The sequence below is a fragment of the Poecile atricapillus genome, chromosome 1, assembly GCF_030490865.1.
Source record: "Poecile atricapillus isolate bPoeAtr1 chromosome 1, bPoeAtr1.hap1, whole genome shotgun sequence".
Taxonomy (NCBI): Eukaryota; Metazoa; Chordata; class Aves; order Passeriformes; family Paridae; genus Poecile; species Poecile atricapillus.
In genome coordinates, this window is record NC_081249.1 from 63,487,196 (window position 1) to 63,513,618 (window position 26,423).

General features: G+C 38.6%; 1 protein-coding gene across 6 annotated transcripts in view; it reads left to right on the forward strand.

The window, feature by feature from the left end:
* RNASEH2B (ribonuclease H2 subunit B) overlaps nucleotides 1–22,128 on the forward strand; it is a 42,274-nt gene extending 20,146 nt beyond the window's left edge. For 2 of the 6 annotated variants that reach the window (XM_058855215.1, XM_058855225.1), the window contains exons 6-11: nucleotides 5,361–5,425; nucleotides 6,648–6,753; nucleotides 9,885–9,963; nucleotides 10,754–10,796; nucleotides 15,852–15,932; nucleotides 17,905–18,653. In XM_058855215.1, coding sequence (XP_058711198.1) covers nucleotides 5,361–5,425; nucleotides 6,648–6,753; nucleotides 9,885–9,963; nucleotides 10,754–10,796; nucleotides 15,852–15,932; nucleotides 17,905–18,012 — 482 coding nt within the window. In that variant the 3' untranslated portion in view covers nucleotides 18,013–18,653. The other 4 variants (XM_058855253.1, XM_058855244.1, XM_058855261.1 and 1 more) reach the window with 4 other exon arrangements.
* Nucleotides 22,129–26,423: the final 4,295 nt, after the last annotated feature.

Consider the following 26,423-nt stretch of genomic DNA (forward strand, 5'->3'; position numbering starts at 1 on the left):
TGATCTACAGATAATTGGAAAGTGGCTTAAGGAAAGGTGATGAAAAAATAAAGTCTGCTAATTAAGAGACCACACCTCCTCTTAGCTGCATAGAACATTAAGGTGTCTGTGTGGGGCAGAAGTTGGAGGTTAAGTTAGGCACACAAGTTCAAGTATTTTGGGCTTGATGTGGTGCATGTGCAGTAAGGTAGGCAAGTTGCATTTGAACTTCAGGGCAGGACATGTTTCTGTTGAAAGTGCTCACTTGCACGAGGGAGCACAAAATCTAGGCAGCAAGGCTGTTGTCACATTTTGTTTGGGACTGGGGTAGTTGGAATTGTGTGCTTCCATAAACACATAATTGTGGAGTAATACTGCTATTCCTCCTGCATTTCCAAAAGAACCTACAGAAACATTTAGTTACATTTTGTATCATTTGGACCAAACAAACTTTTTCTTTGGGTGAGTTCTGACTTCTGAGAAGGCTTCTTTAGGACAGATGCATCTGAAGTGCAAAACCCTTTTTGACTTCTCATGGAGTGACAGGTATTTCCATTACAAAGTATTTTTAAGCTTTCAGGCAATTGCTGTGCCCTACAACTTGTCTAACATGTGATAAGTAGCCAGGCTGAGAGAAGACCTATTGAACTTCTGTGTACAGAATGACACAATAATCAAGGTTGGAAGAAACCTTCAAAATGGTCTAGTCCAAGTGTCAACCTAGCACTACCATAATCACTCCTAAACCATATTTCCAAGTGCCACATCCAGACTCCTCTTGAACACTTCCAGAGACTGTGATTCCACCACTGACCTGGGCACTTTATTCCAAGGCCTGACCACTCTTTCAGTGAACCCATTTTTCTAATACATAATGTGAAGGTCTCCTGGTGGAACTTAAGGCCATTTCCTTTTGTCCTTTCACTTGAGACATGGCAAAAGAGACTGACTCCCACTTTAATGCAACTCCTTTCTGTTTCTGTTAGGTGTAGAGAGCAATAATGTCCCCCCTGAGCCTCACTGAGAGTAAACACCCCCAGCACCTTCAGCTGCTCCTCATCAGACTTGTGTTCCAGACCCTTCCCCAGTTCTGTTGCCCTTCTGTGGACACACTTCTGCCCCTCAATGTCCTTGTAGTGAGGGGCTCAGAACTGAACACAGGATTTGAGGTGTGGCCTCACCAGTGCTGACAGGGACAATCCCTGCCCTGCTCCTGCTGGCCACACCATTGCTGATAAGAGGCCATGGGTGCATTGGCCTCTTTGGCCACCTGGGCACACTGCTGGCTCACATCCAGCCACTGTTTCAGATTCCTTTCCTTTCCCAGATTCCTTTCTGCTGAGCAGCTTCTCAGCCCCTGCCTCCAGCCTGTAGTGTTGCAGAGGTTTATTGTTTGTTGACCCAAGTGCAAGACCTGACATTTATCCATGTTGAACCTCATGCCGTTCAGTCTTGGCTCATCAATCAAATCTTTCCAGATCCCTCTGCAGAGCCTTCCTACCCTGCAGAAGATCCACACCCCTGCCCAGTTTGCTGTCATCTGTGAACTGACTGAAGGTGCACTCATTCCCCCTATCCAGATCTTTGATAAAGATACTAGATAAAGAATTGGCCTTGGGATCACCATTAGTGGCTGGCTGCCAACTGGATGTAACATGATTCTCTGTGCCTGGCCATCCAGACTGGCTTTCACCCACTGAAGAGTGCCCCTGTCCAAGACATGAACTGCCAGCTTCTGTAGGACAGTGCTGTGAGAGACAGTGTCAAATGCTTTCCAGAAGTCTGAATAGACAACATCCACAGCCATTCCCTCATCCACTAAGTGGATCACATTGTCATGATGCAGGTCAGGTTGGTCACGCATCTGAGAAGGTGAAAAATGGTGCCACATCCTTTTGGCTGTCAAACCTAAATCTTCATAGGAATTTATGGTAAGGTCTGGATTATTTTTTTGAAGGGGCAACTTCCTCCAAACAACAATATAGCCTTTGGGCAGTATTTATGTTCCCAAAACAAAAAAGTATTTGCTATAGACAAGATCTTGTGTCTTGATCTAACTTCTATACCCATTCTGATACTGTATTAGCAGTTGTTATCCATCAGAGCATCCTCCCATAAACTGTATTCTGTTAGACAGTAGTGAAGATGCTTCACTGCCTGGTTTTTTTTCCATTTTAAGTAATATATTATGTATACCTATAAGTTTGTGTCATTTTTCCAACAAATTATATTAGCTTTTAAAGGTGTGTTCACTTCCTGGGTTTTGTTTTGAATTGTGAGGTGAACAATGCTTTTGTCATGAAAGCTGTACACACATGCACACATCAGCTTTATGTGATGTTCTTGGATTTTCCCAGGCATGTACCTGCATGTACGTGCTACTTCTTTTCTTGCTCAGGTTTGGATTGGGTTACAGTTGTTCTTAGGATTTCTTTCTTTTTTAGAACACCAAGAGTACTGTTATGCAACAAACCCATTGGCACCTGCTTGCCTGTCATGCACACATCACCTTTCTGTTTAATCCACTTCTATGTGTTTCATATTCTCATGTCTTTTATTGCTTGTAAAAAATACCAGCATTATGACTTCAGGTACTCACTCTTTTCTGGCTCTTAAGACCTGTTGTCCATTTTGTAGCCTTTCTCATTTAAGGAGTAAAGCATTAGGGAAAGAAATATCAGTTGTGTTAGGGCTTCTGCAGCTCTGTTCTGCTTGACAGAACTTCACAACATCATTATTTCACTCTTCATTTAGTCTTAAGACATTTAACATCTGTCTAACAAATTCTTACCCCAGAATACTCACAGTTTACGCTTACTGAATTAGCAGAAAATCCACCTTCCCTGGCCTCATTCTTGAAGGGCACTGAAAATTCATTTAGCTGAATTAAATTCTGAATTACCTGCTTTAGTAGTTGTGGAAAGGGTGTGTTACAGCTCACTAAGGCTATGGGTGAGGCAGGTTGTTTGCTAATAAATTCTGACATTGGATTGAATGTACAGTAGAGAAGGGTTATGAATTCCAGTTCCAGAGTGTTACTCTTTGTTTCATTTTGCAAGGCAAAAGCTGCACTGTGATCTTGTCTGATGTGATTAACATGAAGAGCCAAGAAAACTTACCTGATTAGAATAACTAAATAATATTGCCAAGCTTGTATTCCCAGAAGGTAGGAAAAAAGGGGCCATATAAGTTTCAGAGTTATGGAAAACACTGAGAAAATGGATTTTAAAATGTGCTTTAGGCAGTTTGCTCAACAATACATCAGGGAAACTTCCAAGTCTACATAGCGATTACCCGATCACTGAACATATTATTTAATTGTAGAACCACTTATATTCCATCTGTATTTCTCAAACCCAATCTTTCCAGATGTCTCAGACCAGTTTTATAGGCACCAGACACATTAGGGAACAAAAGGCTTTCCAATATATACTCATATTATCAAACCTAGTCACTAACTCTCACCAATATCAAATGTGCATCACATGTTAAATCCACGTTCCAGTATTGAATCCTTTTGTCAGCAGTTTCTGACTTTCATAACTCACTTTAATTCTTCAGAGGTCTCAAATATTGTCAGTTTCTAGAGTTTAATAGTCAAAACTGTCAAGCACACAAAATATTTTCAAACAAAGTGATCTCTGAAGGGTTCAGTGTAATTATTTTTCACATGTTTTAATGAAAATGGCTTCACAGTTCCACATTTCCTTTCCCTGAGTCACTCTGAATCATGCTGTTGTGGGGGAGTCTGCCTGGGAATCCAGACTAGAATTACTTTTCAGCATGGGTTGGGGATGGTGCCCAGAGGATGTCCCTTCCTCGAACTTTCTTAGATAAGAGAGGAATCCATGAATTGTACTCACTGTACTTGAACCCAAACCATGTTAGCCCTTTGAGAAGCAGGTTCAAGTATCCAGTGTTTCTCCATTTTCTGTTTCTTTTCTTCCAGAGCCATTTAGAAGCTTCTAACTCCTAAAACCTGCAGCCAACAGTGTCACGGCTAATTGTTTTACCTGCAGCTCATCATAAAGCAAAGTGTATATTAGTGTATTTTTTTTTTTTCATTTTTGCTCTGAAAAATTTTTGTATTTTGCTGTTGTGCAACTGTTGAGACAGATTTAAACTTTTATCTTACAAACAGCTTTCCTCGACCTCTCCATACCCCCTGCCATGCATACAGAAAGAGCACATAATAGTTCATTATTTGTGTGCAATTTGGAAGAGCCAAGATAAACCCCAAAGAAGGAAATGCTGAATGAATCATAAATAATATGTTGTTGTTTGCCAGGGGAGAAGGAAAATCCATGAAATGAGTGTTGGAATATGACACTGTATCAGTAAATGACATGAAACAGATGTAGGTATTTATGGGAACAGTATTCAGGAGACTAAAACTTATTGAAATACCTGTTAAAGGAACACTGAAGCAGCAGGCTCCAAAATCTCCTGTGAAATCTTATTAGGCATCTGATTCCATTTCCCAAATGTGGCTTTCTATGAGTGAATACTGAATTTTTATACTGAAATTTCCCTGAGCCTTCATAATTTTCTCTTTTGCCTGGGTGTTTTGAGCTCATGTGTCTCCAGATAACTGATCACATGTGAATAACAAGTGTTCATGATGCCCTCATTATCACAGGGGAAGCACTCTCTGAAATTCTTATATCATCAAGTTAATTTGTGTTGCTCCATAAATCATGAGTGAGTCATGTACTTCCTCCCACAAGGAGTGAGTTTTGCTATTTTGGATTCTGTATTTTTTTTTTAACATTATATTGAATTATGTAAAAGGGGAATAGAAGTAAAAATTCTGCTTTAGTCACTCTGACATGAGAGAGGAGAACTGACAGGGAAAGGATTTGTTGAAAAAGTGGATGGTTTAGCTTCAGTAACCAACTCTGTCCTGGCCCCTTACTAGGTGCTGGAATTCAGTACATAAAAGTTTAAGATAATCTGTTTCAAAAAAATAAAAAATTAATTGTGGAATCAACATTTTGTGTTGTGAACTATGAAGTTAAAATTACCAGTGTGGTGACACTGGGCAGTGAAGTGAAACTACAAGAGGTTGAGAAGAGTCTTAGTGAATTAAGGGAACCCAAAATTACACATAAATAAATAAAATCTGTGCTTTTCTGGATTAGATACTAACTAAAGAACTGTCAAATTGTTCAGGCTTGTTCATATCAGCTCAGTCTGTTTTACCAGTTGGTTTGTGGTTTTTTTTGCTTCCAATATTTTTGAAACTTATTGCCCTGATATCAAACATATGCAAAATGCAAATTAACTTTTATATTGTATCTACAAGTTAAAAGATTTTAAAGGTATTGAAAGTGCAATCCAAACCAGACATGACTTTTTTCCCCTTGCTTGTTTTTTCTCAGAGATTGGCAGTCAGAAATTCCACAAATACAGCCAAGAGAAGACACTGAAGTGGTTAAAGAAAAAGGTATTGTGTTTATCTTTTGCTTTAAAAATTGCTATATGTTTAAAATGGAAATGCTTATTAGCTTGTCCATATTTGCATTGTAGCCATGCACTGTGCCTCAGTTCAAGGAATGTGTCCTGTCCAAGAAGGACAGACATCACAGTAAAGTTGTTCCACTTGGCAATGTGATCAGGTGTTAGAGATATTAACAAGCTTGTTGCATTTCTCTTTTTGATGGGACTGGCCTTGAAAGAGGCTTATGGGGTGGGGGTAGGAAGAAGCTGTCAGCTTATTTCTGTAGGCATTGCATAAGGTGAGGGGCTTGCTTTTGCTTTGTCCCTTTCATAGATGGGCAAGAGGAGAGTTTTGATTGCTACAGCTTCTAAATTCTGCTGTGCTTTGAAGCTGGTTAGAGCTGTCTTGGTTTTGTGCTACAAATGTATTTCCTGAAGTTTTGGCAGAGTTCACTCAGAATGGTCCTGGTTTGGTTGCTATTATCCTGATCCAGTCATGCTGCTGTTCAAGAGGTCTGTACACTATGCCAGAAATAAACTGGTGTTACAGCTGAGCTTGATGGGGGTCTTTGTTCTGGTATAAAGAAGGTGAATTTCATTTTACTCATGCACATGTGCCCTCAATACAATGCCACTCTAGAAAAAGATGGTATGCATCATATGATGAAGAGGTCTTGTCATTTAGATTAATCAATGCAAGCACAAAATCTGGTCCATTTTCTGCAGTGATTAGGCATGGGAGTGAATACCTATTTTGCAATGATTACCTGAATATTTACATGGGAACAATTACCTGTTTGCGTTGTTGAAAATATCTTCATCTGGCAGTTCTCTCTCTGTTGGATCTAGCACAGCAGTGCCCTGTAAAGTCTTTAATCCTTGATTTCCACCAGGACTGTCTTTGCCATCCTAATGAGCTCAGGAGTGCTGTCTGTGCAGGTGCATTTCTCACCTGTATAATCATGGCTGTTGGGTCTGAGCAGCTCAGCTCATCTTAGGGTGCTGCAAAAGTGGTGCTGTGTTGCCACGGCAACATGTTCAAAGACATGCTAGTTTCTTTGGGTTTTTTGGGCTCATCTGCTAGTCATTACAAATGTATATTAAATTTCACCACAGTCCATAACTTGAGTGTTTTATATGCTTGAAACAAAATTACAAGAGCTTTGTCACTGCATTAACATGTGCATAACAATACTGATACAGGCATTTCATTCTTTGGTTTTCTGTAGGTTAATCAAACAGTGAAAGCACTTAAAAGCAACAATATATCAGTAGGTGAAAGGGTGCTTGCAAGTACATTTATCAACAGTAAACAGATCACAGATGCTCAGGAAGGTAAGAAAACTAAACATAGTAATGAATTCTATTTTTGTGAAGTCACATAAGCAGAGATAAAATACATGATTAGAAAGTAAAGTACATTGAAATTGACCTTTGCAGTAAATTTATTCCCTGTACAGAAAATTCCATATAAGTTGTGACTGTGTGGCTTGGCTTTTCCATGTTCTTTGGTATCTTCATCAGATGACATTGTAATTAACAGTAGGTCTCAGCTGGGGTTCTCTGAACTTCTCCACAGTTCAAGGAGGAAACATTTTTCTCAGTGAAATATGTGCTGAATTGCTTTGCTGAACTGAGACTGTGTTAAAGAATAAATAATATAATAAATTATATTTATAATATATATGAGTTCCCACTCAGTAGTGTGTCTGTGTTAGAACCTGATTGTTTTCATTATTATTTTTATTATATTTATTAGGATGCATGGGGTATTAGCATGTTGCAGTCATAGAATTCTTCAAAATGGTGAAGGGGTCTTATGAAGTCATGGTCACAGAGAAAAGGCTCCTGTTCCAAACATTACATTATGCAATAAATGTATGAGTTGGATGATTTTTGTGGATGCACTGGTGTTTTACAAGCCTCAACCCACTACGAATACACAAATGTGTCATTATTAAGGTCAAAATTTTAATAATAGGTGTATTAAATTGTAACAATCCTGTTACCAAAAAGTCTGATGGGAGCCTGTTTGCTTCTATTCACAATTTTGCTGGGAAGGACAATGTCCTGAATGTTACTGATGTGAAATTCTATAGAGAAACCTGAAAATGGAGTCGGAATAAAATCTTCAAATGTTAATGAAAATTAAGAACAGTTTAGAGCAAGATGAACCAAAGAAAATTGTTTCTTATTACAAAGACATTCAGAAATCTTCATGCTGTTGAAAATTAAGAAGAAACAGAGCAGCTTGCTGACAAAGTGGAAAATGAGCTACCAAGTAATGATATTAAAGGAAGCAACATAAATGAGATTTAAGAGGCAAATAGACATTTTTATAGAACAGAGATTGTAATGTATTGTTTCTAAAAAGAGACAAAATTGCAAAACTTGTGACTTTAACTTCACAGTAGCTTTTCATCTTTTTCCCAGCCCCTACTTTTTTAAAGAAAGGGGAAAGTTTAAGGTTTAAATCTGTCTGATAACCTGGCAACAACTTGACTATGCTTAAATACTTTTTCTCTGAAATTTATAATTAAATTTTAATCTGCAGTGGTTTTTTTTCCACCTTGCTCTTTATTTATAGTGACATGGTTATAATAGTCTTTTTAAAAACCTTGAGTTTTCATGTTTGACAGAGCATTATTGAAATTTGGAATACTGGGGTTTAAAGTAGGTGAGTTTTGGAGGTACTCCCACTGTGGCAAGGTGAATGACAGGAAGTCAAATGGACATTAATCAACATGTATTTCTAATAAGACTCATTTTCTCATCTGATCCTTTCATTGCTGTGACAGTGCAATTTATTTCTGTAAAGAATTGCTTTCATAGGGGTATTATGAAATTTCAGTACCTTAAAAGTAGGTGGGCATATGTAGTTAGCATCTACAAATGTAGGGCAAAAATAGGGGAGGATATAATGAGAGCAGAAAGGTAGTGGGGGAAGTTTATCATATGAGACTTGAATATTACATTCAGAAGACGAAGGGAGATGTGCAAGTATTCCTGATGTTTGACAAAAGGTTAATAACAAAGCTACACTAGGGTGAGAACATAGACTCCCTAGGAGGCAAATAGTGGTATTTTTAAATTGGTAAAGGAAGTCAGTGAAGATTGCTTTGAGTCAGAAATGGAAAGGGAATGGATTTTTTATTTAGTATGAAATAATAGGAGTTGACTGGGACTCACCATTCAGTGTCATAATGTAAAGAGTGAAATGATGGGAATATTTTTCTTAAGCAATAAATTGGACGTATTAAGTGCTGAGGTGAAATTGTCTTGGATTGGAATTATTTCTTGTTCTCTCCTGACCCTAGATTGGGCTTAGAGAGTGAAAAATCTTTGATTAAGCAGTGAAGGAAGGAGAAGTGCAGATGGGTGATAGTAAGAATTTATTATCAGTATAGTTGAAATGTGTTTGCTGCTGTCAGTTTGTTAATGCTTTCTCCTTCAATGCCAGTTTACATTGGGCTTTCCAGGTTAAAAAAAAGAAAATGGAAAAAAAAAAAAGAAATTTATCTCTGGCACTAAAGAAATAGTTCTTTGCTGCCTTAAGGTTGGTATACCTTGTGCTTCTGAACTCTCTAAGTGCATAGGCATATGAGCAGATAAACTGGCCTGTTGGAGTTGGAATTCAGAGGTGGGATTTTACCTTAATATCTGTCTGGGAAATGCTTCCTGAGCATGGGTACAGTTACTCCCTAGCAGCCTCAACAACAGCAAGTTTAAAAAGTCCAGCCCACGATCAGTAAGTGCTTGTGTAGAACGTGACCGGAAAAGATGTGGTTTAGGACTTTATGTTATAAAAGGGCCACTTTTTTTTACCCCAGTGTCTCAGAAAAACATTTATAGCAGGAGTGCCCTGTACTGAAAACAGCTTCTAGTAGTTCATATTTCCACAGATAATTATCCTGTCTTGCCAGTGATGTTTAGATAGGCCTTGGCATTTTCTATAAAGTACTGAAAATTAAGTACAAGACTTTGAAATAGACTCATTGTCTCATCTAATTGTTTTCAGTTGAAGCCAGAAAATGTTCTTTAGTACTGAAGCCCTTGCCAAATAATTGTAAGATCCAGATGCTTTAAAATTAATGATTGCATGTTCTGTTGAGTCAGCTTTTTACTTTTGCAGGTTTTTAAAATTTAATTTCTCCGGAAAAATACATGATATCTAGTACTCTCAGAAAGTGAAGAGCTTTTGTAAAGTACATGCAGCAGATATTAATAACATGTGCTGACAAAGTGAGTGCAGTAAGTCTTTGCTTTTTAAATAAACCTACAAGTGTCATATAACATAAACTACTCAACACAGAGAAGCATCACAGTGTATCCATTAGGAGTCTGTTACTATTGATTCAACCTTGTGCCTCATGGTAGTACATACAACATGGCTAAAGCAACAGTGATTGTGTGTGACATGAATATTCTTTCTCTCCTCCTCCCCACTCCCTGACCTCTTCCTGAAGATTATGTACGGTATGCCCATGGGTTAATATCAGAGTATATTCCTGAAGATCTGAGTAAGGAGTTATTGAAATACTTGGGGTAAGTATTGTTCCAGCTAGCTTATAGTTTTCATGGCATGGATTAATGTCCATTTAATCACTTCTGTTGAATATTGAGATTTATTCATCAAAATTGCAGTGAATGGCACAATGAGATTATATTTGCCACACTTTAAATGTGATTTTTCAAATGTAGATTATGGGGGCTTTTTGGCTTTCCTATGGTGTTAGGGACTGTGAGCTGGGGGAGATGTAATATTAAAGTCAGATATGTCTGTTACCACCATTGAGTGATGAAACCTTGAGTAATGTATCCTATTTTAAAGCAAGTGGGAATAAAGTCCAAAAAAGCAGTTTGTCCAGAATTGTCAAGCACAAACAGCAGAGCCAAGAATTGAGTCTTTATCCCCAGTCCTTTTTCCTTTTCCCTCTCACTTAGTGCTGCTTGGGTTTGACATACTTATCTCACCTGTGTTAGTTTGTATTTAAATCTGGAAGGTGAGCCAACATCCTCATCCTGATGTTCTCTGCCAGCAGCAGGCTTGGCTTGGATCATCACTGAGACTCTGTACGTACTCATCAGTTCAGTTCTGTTCAAAAGCTTCTGTTATGGTGGCCTTTGGGAAAAGTGTGCAATTTGCAGCTTGAAGCCTCATAGCTGAACAGTTTCATAAGTCAGATATACAGTCCATGAGCTGCTTTTTTTTGCAAGTGCTTGCCATATGTGAGTAGCTGATAACTACACCAACTGTGAAGAAGAAGGATTTCCAAACTTTAGGTTGTGCAATTCATCTGTCTTAATTTTTAATTTAAAATCTTTTGTTCTTCAGGCTCCCAGAACTTAGAAGCCCAGCACCAGAGCCACCACTGAAGGTAGGAAAACATTAAGATATGGATAGATGTCTTGTAAGTTAATTTTTCTGAGCTATTATTGAAATTGGACCAGACCAAGCACTGGGTACAATACATTAAGTAAGGTGAAAGGCCTTGTGAAAAGCCAGTCTAAAATAACACAAGAAGTTTACCAGGTCACTCATATTTTTAATAAGGAGTATTTTGGTTGATTTTCCTGTTTAAAAAAAAAAAGGGGAAAGAAAAAGAGAAGCATATTTTATGATTTTGGTCAACAGTCTTTTTCATATGTGTTTTGCTTATTTAGTTTTATTGAGGTTGATGGGACAATATGACCTCATAGGTTTTCTTTCATATATAATTTTGGAGGACCCTGAAAGGGACCTCCTGGGTCATGGATTCCCAGACAACCGTGTTGGATAATCTCTCATACACTGACCATTCTTCACTGTGAGTCTCATTTAGGATTTTTTATTTCCATTACTTCTCTTGGAAGAGTGTTCTATAACCTCATTCCTCTGATGTTCAGAAACCTTTCTGTAAATTCCACCTTGAGTTTCTTCTTGGCCAATTTATTCCCCTGCCCTTTTGTGCTAACTTTATCATTGTTTTTTGGAATTGAAATGGCTCCTTTCCCTCCTTAACATTAGTTATCTCAGTGTGTAAAGGGAAAACATATATGCTTTGTGTTTTCATTTTGAGAAGCCAACTTGGTTGTGTAAGATGGGTTTTTCATTCCCTCATTTTGGAAATTTCTTTACAGCTATTCCAAGATTAATTCAATTGTTTCAAAGCAGGTGACCAGAAAAATGTGTAATTTTTTCTTATAAAACCTTTACTCATACAATATGATAGCATTCTTCCCTTCTTGTCTTAAGTAGAAATACTTTGTCCCATTACAGACTAGAATCCCATTTGCCTCTATTGATGTGTGATCAGATAGCTCTCTGTTGTGCTGTGAATAGTTAAGACCCACAGTTGGGTTTTTTTTTTCTACTGCAGTTTTTACTTGATCAGTTCTCAGATTTATAAGAAATGCATGCAGTGAGTTTCTGTGTACATGACCTTTTACTTCTTCTGTACACTTAATCTGGTTTTAATGTTTCCAGTCTTCAAGATTCCCTGACTTTTTTTTCACAGTGTTAAAAGGTCTTTAGGTGTTCATAATGCTACTCAGTGGTGTACATTCAGCAAAAGTTAGTGTTCTATTATTATCTTTAATTAGTAATTAACTAGTAATCTCCATCTGATCCAATGACATCCCTTTCTGCATTATTTGCCTTTGTTTCCCTTTCTCCCAGTTTCTCACCTACCTTAAACTTCTTATGCTGTATTTGTTTTCTGTAATTTCAGCTGCTTAAGTGGCACCATGTCAAGTCCTCTGGCAATCCTTCACATTCTGTCACCATAAAATGTGTTATATTTGAGAAAATAAAGACAAGTTAGTAGGCATTACCTTGTTTATAGGCTGAGACAGGCTGAGAGAGTTGGGGTTGTTCAGCCTGGAGAAGAGAAGGCACCAGGGAGACCTTATAGCACCTTCCAGTACCTTCAGGGGGTTACAGGAGAGCTGGTGAGAAACTTTTTGCAAGGGTATGTAGTGACAGGACAAGGGGCAATGGCCTTAAGCTGAGAGAGAGGGTAGGTTTAAATTAGATGTGAAAGTAGTGAGGCACTGACACAGGTTGCCCAGAGATGTTGTGAACTCCCATCCCTGGCAGTGTTCAAGGCCAGGCTGGATGGGGCTCTGGGCCACCTGGTCTAGTGGAAGGTACTCCTGCCCAGAGTGGGAGGGTTGGAACTAGGTGATCTTTAAGGTTCCTTCACTATGATTCTGTGTTTCATTTACTCTTTAATTATTCTTCCTTCTTTCACTTTTTCCCCCCTCTCTCTTCTCCGGAGTCCTACACTATCACTTTTTCTTCCTTCTTACATTAGAGATGGGTTCTTGGCTATTCTGCACTAATATGGTCCCTGCCTGATAGAACATATGCCAGGTTCTGCCTCTCATCTTGTAATTTCTGATGCAGTTTTCCAGCTGGATCAGCATATTGAGTTTGACTTCTATCTTGAATAGAATGGTTTCTGTTCTCTCTTCTGTCCCTGTACTTAACCTCTTCATCTTTATTGAGAATGATTTACTGAGGCAAAGGAGTTCTTCCATTTTGGGTCCACACATAGGTTAACTTTAATATATATGAAATCCCTACAGTATAACAGCTTCACTTGCTCTTTTTTAATTCTCTTTTTGCCTCTGTGGCTAAACAACCTTGTGCTGTTTGTTTTAATTTCCTTTCCAAGGTCTAACTTGGCTTGACTTTTTGGCAGTTCTTAGTCCCAGTATTATCTGACCCTTAAACCAATCTTTTTTTTTTTTTAATATTTCTTTTTCCCCCAGTCTTTTTTTTTCCCCATCCATTGCAGAATTCTGCTTACACCTAGTGTCAGTTGGATTTTTTGGAGGATGGATGGGGGTGGTGGAATATTTGTGCATCTGTGTGAGCAAGGAGCCGCATTTATAGTGTTTAGTCTGAGAAGCTCTTTCATCCAAGATTTTCACCTTGTTTGAAGTAAAAGATCCAAAATCACTTTTTCAGTCTTTTTCTTTTACCTTCCAAGTGTCTTCCTCGCACATCAAGTCCCTTTGCTTTGCCTTAGACAAGTAAGGCATACGGTTTGCAAAGTTTGCCCCCCTGGAACCAATAACCCCACTTTTGATTATCCTTTCCATTTAATTTAAACTGGGCAGCCTATGTCTGCTGAAATGAAATTACATACCACGCTGGCCTTTCCTGCAATGTCCCTGCTACTTACCGAAACAAAATCTAAAATAACCTCATTTCTGGCTGGTTCAGTGACTGTTCTGTTTAGCAGCATGTCAGCTAGCACATAGAGGAATAATTGAGCCCTACTGTTATTAATAGCGTTTGTTCTCCAATGGATATCCACAGATATGTTATTTCCATGTGGCTGGACAGTTGTTCTGGCTGCACAGTTACTTGGCCCTTTGATTCAGTTAAGAATTATCTTTATGCGTTGTAAGAAATATTAAGCACACATCAGGAGCCAACTGATAGTCATTAGCTATATAAGCATGTTAAAACAACTGTATTAAACTGCATGTGATGTACATTCCATATTGTGTACGAATAGCTTTTATACCATTGGGATAGTTCTGAGAATCTATTTTTAAAAACAGTTTTATTTCAGCAGTTTGGTTGCAGAGGAAATGAGGCTTAGAACTGTTCAGTTGTTGGGCAGTGAGATTTTGCTGAGGATCTGATTAACTTCCAGAGCACTGACTAGGGTGTGTATGATGTTTCTGTGTTTAAGTCTTTGCAACTTCAGAGATTAAAACACTCCTTTACTTCACAATCTCAGAGGAGCAGGGTAGGCTTATACATGGAAACTTCTAGTCTCCTTCAGACCATTTTTAATCACTTGTGTTGACACGTCTCTTCATGAGGGCAAGGTGTATTAACAGACATAATATATGATTATTGCAAAATAAGAGGGTTCAAACAAGCATTTCCTGTTGTGGAAAAATAATCGCATGTTGGGGCATTACGTTAGGCTCTGAAGGGAGGAGAAACGTAAAAAATTCAGTGTTCAGCCGAAAAGCAGCAACACATTCTCTTTCTTGAGCAAGAACAAACTGGGTACAGCCTTCACTTTGTGATTTAATTATTAAATCAAAATTGCATGTTCTTTGTATTAATGTTAAGCCATTGATCTTGTGTTGTAATCATCGCACTGCCCACAGTGCGATGTCCGCAGCACAGGGAGCCTGGCCGTTGGCAGATGATGAGAGACATTTACAAAGAATATGTAGGCTTTGCTACAACTAAACAGCAAATGTTTTGCTGAAATGCAAACGTTTTTGTTGCAAGTTTTAAAAACTTGTTTATCAGATTCCAGAAAGAGGAGAAAAGTAATTCTTCATTAGATTGTCATTTGAAAATGTAATCACAGCACAGTAAACAGCCTCCTAAAGAGGCTGATCCAGATTCCATTGAAATCAAAAGAAAAGGCTGCAGTTGGATCTGGTTCTAAGAGCTGAGAAATCTAGGCTGCAGACCTGGCTTCTGTGCCAAAGAGAGGGAGGGAGGGGGAGGGAGAGAGAGAGATATCACAAGCACCATAAACACAATGAATAAAACAGGATCTTAAAATGTATGGTACCATCCAAGTTGCTTGCAAAATCACTCTCTTTGGCACAAAAGCTGGGAAGGCTGTGGTCTAGATTTCACAGGATATTAAGGACAGGGTAGTAATATCAGATATATAATAATAATAAAAATACAGTGTTGTAAAATACGACATACTTTTTTTCCCTTTTGGAAACATACCAGAAAGTTTTCACCTTTAAACTAAACACATGCTCACAGTTTATGGAAAGAAATATTCATTTTTACGGCCTGATCATGTGAAGTGCCGAGAAGCATTCACGTGCATTATTTCTGAAGTTAGAAGGCACACACAGCACGTGCAGAGTCAAACTTCTTAATGTACTGTTGGATTCAAGTGATGAAGCAGTCAGTGGAGCTGTGGCAGTGTTTCACTGTTGCCAGCCTGTAGAAACAAATTAATTCTAAAGGCTGTGAACAAACAGACAACAGACTAGATGATGATCTAGTGATCATCTAGTGATGATCCAGCTTGTGTTGGCAGATAGCTACAACACTGGAGTTACTGCACAGGCCCATGAGATCATGAGCACCACACTTCCTTGACTATCAGGCACTAACTTCCAACAGCTGCTCCAGAAAGTTCTCTAAATTGACACCGAAGTCACAATCATGGCTGATTTCTAGCAGTCATTCTTCAGAAGGCTAGGAAGAAAATGCTTCCCCTGACACTGAATGCTGTCTTCTGAATGCTGTAAAGATGGTTTAAATTCACATGTAGAGAAGACAATTGCAGACAGAAATCTTCCACTCTTGCTGCAGATTCTTCAGTTGATTGCCAGTCCTATTTTGGTGATATGGTTACATTTTAAAGCCAAAGCTTTGAACTTCCATGTGTGTACATCATAAAAGTGGTTGACAGAGCAACTTCCTCACTCTAACATTTCAGAAAAGGAAATTGTCAGATGTCCCTGTGGAACCAGGAGAAGACTATACTAAATTTAACAGCGACAATCTGAAAACCAAAAAGGTAAGCAGGCCTTGCATTCATACATGTTTTGCTGAAGTGTAGATTAATAGCAAATACTAGCACAGAGTGCTTAACTTTCTCCTTCAAAACACATCACAAATAAAAAACAAATACAAACTTGTCTGACATCTGTAATTATATCTCTTTGAACTTTTCTTTCAGGCTTAATGTGACTTTGACAGTTTTAGTTTCCTATTCTGAACTGTTTTATACTATTACTGCTGGGCTGTATTTCACCAGTGAACATTTCAGTGAGCCTCGCAGATTCAGACACACATGTTAAGGTGCTCAGCAAATGTTTGCAAAGCTCTTTGAGATCTTTAGATGAGAAATCCTATGGCTTAATGATAGCAACTGGTAAATTTCAGTTACTCAAAAAAGAAACGAAGATGGCAGCATTTACTTAAATTCCAAGGGATGCTAGGACAGGCTTTATTTTTACCTAGAAATATTGCTTGTGCACTTACTTATGTCAACTTAATGAAGTTAAATCAACACAGAACTTACTGATTGCCAGCTCCAACGCATGTTTGGAGGCCAATCCAAATCTGAATCCAGCGGTGCCTGCCACTGTACTATTCCTAGGAGAGCAACAGAGATGTGAAAAGAAATAGATCCTCTCTGTGTCTGCCAAAGCTGTGAGGCTTGTACTGGCTTATTTCTCTGAACATTAAAAGAAAATGAATCTTCCTCCAATCTGTGGGGAACTGAAAAGGCCCGCTGTGCTGGTCTTGTGACCTTCAGTCTGTTGCTGACTACTCGTTATCCCTTTGCAAAGAGAAGCAGCTGGTGACAGATGCATTCCTTCCTCCCCCCCAAAATCCCAGTTTTTTGGTTTATTTTTATTTATTGCACATTTTAGTTTGGAAGTAAGAGGATTGCCCCCTAAGTGAAGGTGATAAATCATCCAAAATATGCATATTTCCCCCCTCCCCACAATATATACTATAGCTTTTGAACTTAGCATAAAGATAGAAATAAACTGAGGAGAGGCAATTCATTTTAACATTAAATATGATTCACTTCTGAAATAATGAAGCACATTGATGAGAGAATCTGGGAAAGAAAAGATAGCCCTTGGACTCTGTACAGTATACTACTCCTTTTAAAATACTTTGGCAGTGGTTTTGTTTGTAGAGTAACAGAGACAATCATACAGTTGTTGCCTATCTCCATCGTATCCATAACCATCTAACCGATCCCAAGTACTGTTATTGGGAAGTCCTGCAGACTGAGGAGTATCATAAAGAAAGGTGAATGCAAAGTTTTCTTAATAGGGAAAGCAGCTAGAGATTTAAAACATAACACTTTAAAATACAAGAAAGAAAAGAGGTCAGCTCTATAAAATGTGGTTCATAAAATGTGTTTTAGGTGTAGAAGTCTGGGAAGTTGTCCCAGTGGCCTCAAAAGTGCTTTGCAAACGTTAGTTACCTTCTTCATTACTAGTTCTTACATCTCTTTTCCCTTTATTTCACTGTGCATTGAGTCTTTGATACTAAATCAGTGTGAATTATTCATCATCCGTAATGCAGGTCTGTAATTCAGCCTGCTGACAGCATAATCATGAGATTGAGTTGGAGGGTGCAGAATGCATCTGTTCTATTGCATGCATTATTCGTCTTAATCTACACTCGAGGATTATCCCAAAGAAAACATTTGATTTGGGATACGTCATTCTGCAGAAAGGAGAGATGTTTCACCTCCTTGTCCTTGTAGTTGGTTTTCTGTCTTTGTTTGAGGTTAAGTAAATCATGACAAGTATACTTCAGTTTGAATAATCTCAAATTTGTTTTTTAATGTTTTTCTCCCACAATTCAAAGCCTGCATAACATTATCTTTATGGCTGTACTACTAAAAAAATTCTAAAAAAGCAATTCAACTCGCTTGACTTCTGTGTTTAGGAGTTTGTAGCATCTGTTTCCCTCCTATGGAGATGCTGTTTAACTGTTTCTGTTTATCATTTCACTCACAGACAAACACCAAGATGTCTGCAGCACAGAAGGCTCTGGCCAAAGTTGACAAGAGTGGAATGAAATCCATTTCTTCTTTCTTCAGCTCCAAACCTAAAACATCAAAATAAAGACTTGTTCTTCAAATAATTTTATACAGTGGTTATTTTTATGTTAAGTTAAAGATGTCTCCTAGAGTTTTTTGTTAGTATAGTGTATGCAGGGCGTGTCTGGGTATGTGGGGAATGTGATGGAGAGGTCTGTGAGCTGGCAGGGCACAGAGCTGTTGGGTCTTAGTGGGACAAGGCAGTACCATGATATCAGATATTTCAGCCTGGACTGGGAAGATGGCTCACCTGCATTAACACTGTGCTGTGAGCTGAGAAGCAAGGCTTAGCAGGGTACCGTTCTGCGCTGCTGCTTCTAGAGCAAGCCCAGTCAAGCCCACCACAGAGTTTTCTCCGTTACACTTCATTCTAGGCTGAAAACTTGCTCCACTTCAGTGATTTTTTTTTTTAATTCATATGGAGCATTATTTTTTTAAAACTTTCTGAAGTTTTTTACCCACTATTACACCAGAGTAGGATGGCACCATTGCATTTTTATTTTGACCCAAATATTAGAACTGATGCAAGCCTTGTCATTGCTGGCATTTTATCGGAGCAAAGACACTCTGTATGGGATTTGGGTTGTTTCCAATCTACTGGAAACAAATGGCAATGAATGTCAATGTACATGTAATGCAATAAAGTGCTTTGTGTAACAAACTTGTGTTCGCTGTATGCTTCAAGAGTTAGGTTGGGTTTCAGCACATTTTTTAAGTTATTTTGGTATTTTCCTGTGTATAAATTTTAATCCTTAAAGACTTCTGGCATCTCTTTGGCTTTACATGATAAATCTCTTAGCACATAGCAATATAGGGGTATTTTTATGTTTAGTTCCAAGGTCAAGAGGTCCTTATGAAAATAATCAGGGAAAAATTGATTTAAAGGCAAGAATGGGTGGGGTTTTTTTAAAAATCCTGTTTGGCGCTGGGTTCAAAATCTTAAGTATGAGTGTCTTAGATAAGGTTTAGTTTTACAAAGTTTGCACAAGGTAGGACTGTCACTCAAAATGCACTACCCACTCTTTTCCGTGTTCTTTCGTCATTACACAATATTCCTGTGTATTTAGAGGGATAGCTGATGTTGCAGCTTCCCTCAGTCACAGAGCTGGAAAAATCTGATAGAGATGAGAGGCCTTTGTGCTGATTTCTGATCTGAGGTACCAGGTTTTATTTTTTTTTGCTCTATACATGCCTTTCACATCTTCTACTGTGCTCAAGGACTAAGTCTAGGGTTCTTCCCCTGTGCAGGGATTCATTTTGCTTTTGTGCCACATCTCGACTTCAGCTGTCAGCTATGCTGTAACTTACCAGAATAATAATTTTATTAGTGACTATGCTTTTGGTTGAGCAGGAATTTGTGCATGACAAAAAAAATAAGCCATTTCCAAAAACCATTAGAGCTTTCACATGAAAACAAAAACTCTTTTCCTTTTAGGAAAGCATGAAATGCAGTTAGTAACTTTGAAACTTCCTCAGCTTGTAGCTGTAAGAAGTTATGAAGAGCATATCGTGCCAAGCGCATAAAACAATATTTCCTACCACAATAAGGATTTAAATATAGTTACCCTGCCTGGCCAGCAGTAGCAGCAGGTCATTATGAAGTGCTGCTTTGCTATTTCTTCCTTGGTTAGCATAGTATGGAGCAATATGCCAGCACTATTATAGAAATGTGGTCTTACTTTATTTCTTTTTCTGGGTTAACATGACATCTCTGCATGTTCATGTAAATATCTGATGAGCTGTGATGCTTTTATAGTTGTTTATTTGGGATTAAGCAACTCTTACATTTTCACTCTTTTAGACTGCATAGCAAATGGGTTGACATTAGTGGGCGTGGAAAACATGGAAATACAAGCAATCACTAAGGGACCCTTAGTAAGGGTCAAACTGGCACATCATTTCCAGTCTTAAGTAATAAACTTAGTTCTATTTGTAGAAGTGGTTGGTGATTTGAATATTTGCAGTGGAAGAGGTGGCATAGTTGGCAGAATTTGCATTCAAGATCTAAAATCTGGAAGGATTCAGTTTGCTTGTTTTCAGGTGTTCAATTGCATCTGGCATGATGTTTATTGAAGCAAAATTAAATGCATGGATGGCTATTTGAATAAAATAATGGTTTTGACTAGGGTTTTCTCTTTCTTTTGTAGATGCCTGAGAAAAGACGTGCAAAGAAGAAATGAAAGGGGCATAAGGAGACTCGCTTATATTATTGTAACTTGCCATGATCACAAAGCTTCTTTTGAAGGCTTTTTTTACACACTTTCTGAAAAATAAATACTTGACATCGGGCATCCCCCGTTCCAAGAAAAAGCAAATCTCAGCAGATTAGCATTGTTAAATATGCTGTGTGTTAAACATACACTGCTTCAAATTTTATAGCTTAAACACGATTGGTCTATCGGGCCCTTCCAGGAAAGCACTTACGAGAGCATGCCTAATGTTAAGCACATGAGCAGCGATCCTGAAGTCAGCCGTGTTGTTCGTGTGGGTAAGTGCTTTGCTGGATCAATGCCTGAAGCTCTGTTAGGTGCTGAGCATCCTGATCCATATCCAGCAAAGCACTTACATCCATGCTTATCTTGAAGTGGAAGAGCCAGTCTCATATTTGTACATTAGTGTTCACCATAAAATCTCTCTTGGCACAATGACTCATATGCTTAAAATTAAGCACCTGCCCAAGTATTTTGCAAGGTCAGACCAACTGCATCCTTGAGCAAGTCTGAAAATACTTGATTTTCTATGAAATTTTTTTGGTACTAATTTTTTTTTAATAGAATGTATGCTTTTAGTGACCATAACTAGAAGTTTTAGAAGCTGTATAGCAAGATATGTTTGTATAGCATGTTCTATGCAGTTTTCTATTTTCTTTTTCAAAATCTATTCAAATTCAAAGAAGTGGCCTTTTTGGATGAGAAGTCCAATGTTCAGTCATAAAATCAACCAAAATAGAAAAAAATCCAATGTTGACTCTTTTTAGGACATTTACATTTTTAAAAATAATTTCACTGAGTGTGATTTACCTTGTTTTATCCAATGCTGACCTGTATTATAGAAGGTGTCACCTAGCCCAGGTGTGTCAGGTGTGGAGAGTCAGACTCTTAAGTGCTAAAGCTTTGGGTAGGTTCTGTGTTCAGAAGGGCAGATGAAGAGCTGTCTTTTTTATTTTAATTCTTTTATTCTAAGGGATTGAAGCCTTGCAAACATGTATAAAATAACATGTACATAACATTTTATGTGAAGAACTAAACCAAAACCTATGTAATTCATCAAGTTAAAAAAAAAAAGACCTAATTATCCTTTTTTTAATTAATGTGACACTTTTTGTGGAGTGAGCTTCAACCAAAATGTCAGCCTGAGTCTACATAAAACATGCAGAAAGTGGATGCTAATGAGATCCTGAAGTGATTTGTGTCATATGCAGTCTGATGTTCTTAACTTAAATACCTGTATATCAAACTACTATTAATATATGACCCTTTCCTGGAGAACTTTTTTTAAGTTAATAATTGACAGGATTTTGAACAGAATTAATGCTTACTTCTGTAAATTCCATCTGTGACCCCAGTTCACAGATGTCTAGAGCAAATGACCAAAATTCTTGGTAAAGCTTGAATGTATTTGAAGTGTTCTAGGTAAAATGTAAAGGAATATTTTACATCAACTCTGGCAAATTTTGCCTAACTTTGAGTAAAGAAGAGCTCCAGAAAGAGTTTATTATGACCTTGCTGAAAACTAAATTCCAAGACAGAGGCAATAGCTTATTCAGCTTTCTTTTCAACTGATTCTGTTCTGATCTCTGTTTCAGAATATGAAAAACCTGAACTGTTAACTGTTTGGAAATCATATATGAAAGAAAATGTAATCTGAATGGCTATTTTAGAAATTTGCACTGAATTATTTTTGTTAGTCTGGTGAAGAAATGTGCATTTCACCTTTTTAAGGAAAAAATACTTGATATCATTTATAGGAATATTGCAAGAATATTATATGCATCCAAAATGAAATTTCTATTTTTCTAGCTTACATTAAAAAGACTCCTGAAGTATGAATTAAGATTTTATATATATATATATATGTCAGTATATGGTTCAGTATATTGTTCCATATTTTTGTAAGATTTTATTTTTAATTCATGTACAAGAAAGAAATAAATGCCTTTGGAATAATTTGTTGATTATTTCTTCACTAGTATCACAGAGAAATTCAAAGAAAAACACATTTCAGTCAGGCTACTGATGCTGTTACCCTCCACAGGGTAGTCTTGGTCTGAGTTGGAGGAAATAATGAATCTGGATATAAATATGAATCTGAAGGTTCCTTAAAGATTCAGTGATGCAATTATGCTAATCCCTGAGGACCTTACTCTACAGGTGTTCTAAAGAGAACCCATCTCTGTATATACAGTTGCTGGCATACATACTCTAGATATTTTCATTTTCATGAGATTCATGGTGATGAATCTCTGAACGATGGTGGGATGATGAGAGTGGAGGTGAAGAGAATGGTGTGATTATTTGTGTAACTTAGTACATATTTTGCATTCTTCATCATCACATATGTCATTTATAGGTGCTCCATCACAGAACAACACAGAAAACAATTATCTTCCATGTTTTTTTAATAGCAGACAGTTAATAAAACACAGATGAAAAGCTGTTCCTCTGCCAAAACATTATCCCTGTATCACCCTGATATTATAAGTGCTGACATGAGGCTTCAAGGCTGTTAGGATAGTTACAACCATTTCATTTATAAAATCCAGACAACAAGGGGCAAAGCAAAGGTGATGGGTATTTTATCTGGCTGTCAAGTTGGTTTATTGGTATTAATAAAACCAAACAAGAAAAGAAGTAAGGTTTGTACCATTTCATATACCCATCGCTCACCAGCACTTACCTGAAGATAGAGAAGTACCAATGGTAACAACAAAGCAATAGGGCAGCATCTATTTAAATATGAAGTAGCATTTACACTTCTTAGTTCAATGAAGTCATCTCATAAGGCTTTGCAAAGACTAAGGAAAACAGCACATTGTTTTACATTCTTAAAGAGCTTCTATAGCTTCTATAGAGATTATGGTCAGTGTTTTGTTCACCATTTCTCTTTTTGATCTGAGAACCTGATTCTTTTTCAGAACATGCTAATTTGTTAGAGCCCCATCTCCCCTTGACCTCAGGCCTACTGAGCAAACGGAATCATCACCACTTCCACTTGAATTCCTTGTGCAAGATGGCATTTCTACAAGTTCTTTCAACACAGTTCAGACTTGATTCAGTAAGGGTGAAAGTGAAAAAAAAAACTCAACCTGATGAACTTTCTTTTCTTTTAGTCAATCCTATGCTAGAGAAGCTGAGCAGAAAGATTAGAGAGACAACAATGAGGATGGAAATGAAGAGGAAGGGAGCAATGCTAGCTCAGATAAACAGGTGGTGTTGAAACGGAAGGAAAAGTGAGGGCAGAAACAGTGGAAAAGGAACTGATGAAGTGCATGTGGAAAAAGACCACAATGAGGCTGGACATGAAAGCGACAGCAATCCTGGTGCAAATGGAAGCAGCTATCTTTCATTTCTGCTGAATTTCTCTACTTTTATTGCATCAGTTATGCTTTGGCCTTGCCAGGGACCTGGTACCACCTGAGTGGGCACGCTGGATACAGAGATTGGGCTGCTGTTATCAGCAGTGGAATTTGCTGCTGCACCTTTCCTTCAGATGCAGATGCAGCAGCACTGCGCTCAACCCTGATGTTTCTTCCCTATGTGGTAGACATCTAGGTTTCATGCCCTTTCCACAGCTCACATCATTTCCAGACAGCAGCAGATGGCACTCAGCAGCTTGTCTGATGTGCACAAGTCCTTACTTGTATTTCACCCTTCTCCTGACTTCAATTCCCTCCCTCAATGTCATGTCCCATCGCAGCATCTCTTGATGCCACATCCTTTCTTGTATTTCAAAATATCTTGGTGCCACCAGGGTCTGTAGGCTCCTAATGAGCAAGTACCACTTGCATCAAGTTACTGGTGCTGTGAAGACACCTTCCCAAAATAGAATTTTGGCTGTCTTCCTTCATAATTGCATGGAAGAAGAAGTGGCTACAATTATAAGTTGCCCTGGGGGGGGCTTTTGTCTTGACCAGGAGAGAAATTGTTAACATTAGGAACAATCATTCACTGGAACAACCTTTCATCTGTTGTGGTAGAATCCCCATTACTGGAGGTTTTCAGGAAGCAGTTGGACAGGTTACTAGATATTCTCATCTAGACTCTTTTTCCATGAATGCTTGGACCAGACAAGGTTTTGAAGTCCCTTCCAAAATGGGCTATTCTATAATTCTGTGGAATCTGTAATGGATGTGCCACCACAGAATTGCAACAAAAGTGAGTGCTGTGTACCTTTTTTCTCAGCCCATTGAGTGAAACTTTGGCAGAGGAGACCTTCAGGGATGATTATTTGCCGTGGATTTTATTTCCAAAGCAAGTTGTCCCTGTATGCATATGCCTGACTTGAGTATTTCCCTTCCACGACTATTGGTTAGTTATAAACAGCATGGGTCAAATGATCTACAGAGGTCAGAGAGTTTTGTTGTTGGTTTGTTTGGGGTTTTTTTTGCAGGAAAATATGGGGTGGGAAAAGGGCCCAAAGGCTGCCCAGGAAGGTTGTGAAGTCTCTCGCTCTGGAGATACTCAAAACCCACCTGCATGCACGTCCATGTAACCTGCTCCAAGTGACACTGCCTGAGCAGAGAACTTGGTCTAAATGATCTCCAGAGGGCACTTCCAACCTCAACAATTCTGTCACTCTGATAAGACTGGAAATAAGGAGCAGAACTAGGAAGGGCAGAGAGAAGAGAGAGCTTGAATAGCACAGGGAAGCAAAGAGTTCCATGGTTCAGCACTTTCCCATGCTCTCATTTCGTCTGGAAGTCATGCTTTAAATGTTCTTCTTTACTTGTGCCAGTGGTATGTGTAAACCACTAGGTAGCAGGCAACTACTAGAAAGCAGTAACTCATTAGAATGGACATGCTTCTCCATGACAAGAAGAAAATTTTACTGGATCCTTTTAAGAGAAAACCACCATAGAAATGAGTTTGCCAGTAGCACTTGCAAGGATCAGAAATATTCCTGGTGCAGTTTGCCAGGGCCTTTTTCAGCAGTTCTTCATAGAAAACTGTTTATTTTTGCAGTGTATAAGAGTCCTACTTGGCTTTGAAGCCACTGAGAGATGAGGTATCTGTCCCAGTGGGCTTACAGAATAACTATAAACAGTGACATTCTCAGATGTCCTCATACTTGTGTCCATGTGTTCTGCTCCATGTGTGTGTGAGTATTTTCAACTGTGCCAAAGTGTAACCACACAAATCCTATTGGGCAGAAAGGGACTTGTGTATCTGAATTCTGCCCCAGGGTTTGGAAGCACTGAGCTTAAATTAACAGTGTGTATAGTGTGTTTTTTGGTTGACATAACCTAGGCCATTATGCTTACCTGGTCTCCGTGAGTGAAGGGAAAGGCTTGGGAAGGAACAGAGGTTTAATGGGTAAACACCTGGCTGCACATCTGGCACCAACAGGAATCAGGCACTGACAACTAGGGAACCCACTCTGAAGACTGAGACCTGCTAGGAACAGATGGGACCCATCTGACAAAGTGGAGAGTTTGCCCAAGTGGAGAGTTGAGACAGATTGATACAAGCTCAGGAACAAAGCAGGAAAGATGCAGATTATTGTCTATATAAAGGAACCTTTTGGATGTATGGAGCTCCTCTGTGGAAGAGATGGGCTTGCTTTCTTCCTCCTTTGTGAGGTGGAGAACATAACCACTGTCTGTACCCCAAGTTGTAACTTTTCGGGGGGAAAGTTGAATAGATTGGAGTCTTTCATTCAAAATCTGGATCCTACTGAGGATTTTGCAGTTTAATATCCAAGAATCATATTCTCCCTGCTGGCCATAGTATTGTGGATGGTGAGGGTAGTCCATCATTCATACATTGAGCCCACATCATACCTTTTGCTTGCATCCATTGCTTCCTGGGATGGCCTGTGCTCTTTACACCTCGTTTTGGCAGTGCTTCATGGATTGCTTGCGGCCCACTGTCCTGACACTGTCACTAACTTGTTTACCTCCTTCAGCACCCTATCAGCTGCAAGTATTCCTAAGAAACATTTCGGACATTTTACAAGTTGTTGTAAAAGATGTATTTGCAGAGGGCCAAAAAAGAGATAATGTGTCCCTCCACCCCAGCCTTGCTTGACAGAAGCCCAGCTGATGCTGGTTTGATTCCCCTTCTGCACCTGCAGGGAGCTCTATAATTTGTGTCTGTTGGTTCATTTTTCCCTCCTGATCTGTGGGACACTGCTTTTTCCCTCCTTTTGACAAAGCTATGTGGTATTAATCTACTGGTATAAGAGCAGCACTTGTTTGTCAGTGATCTTCAATCTCTT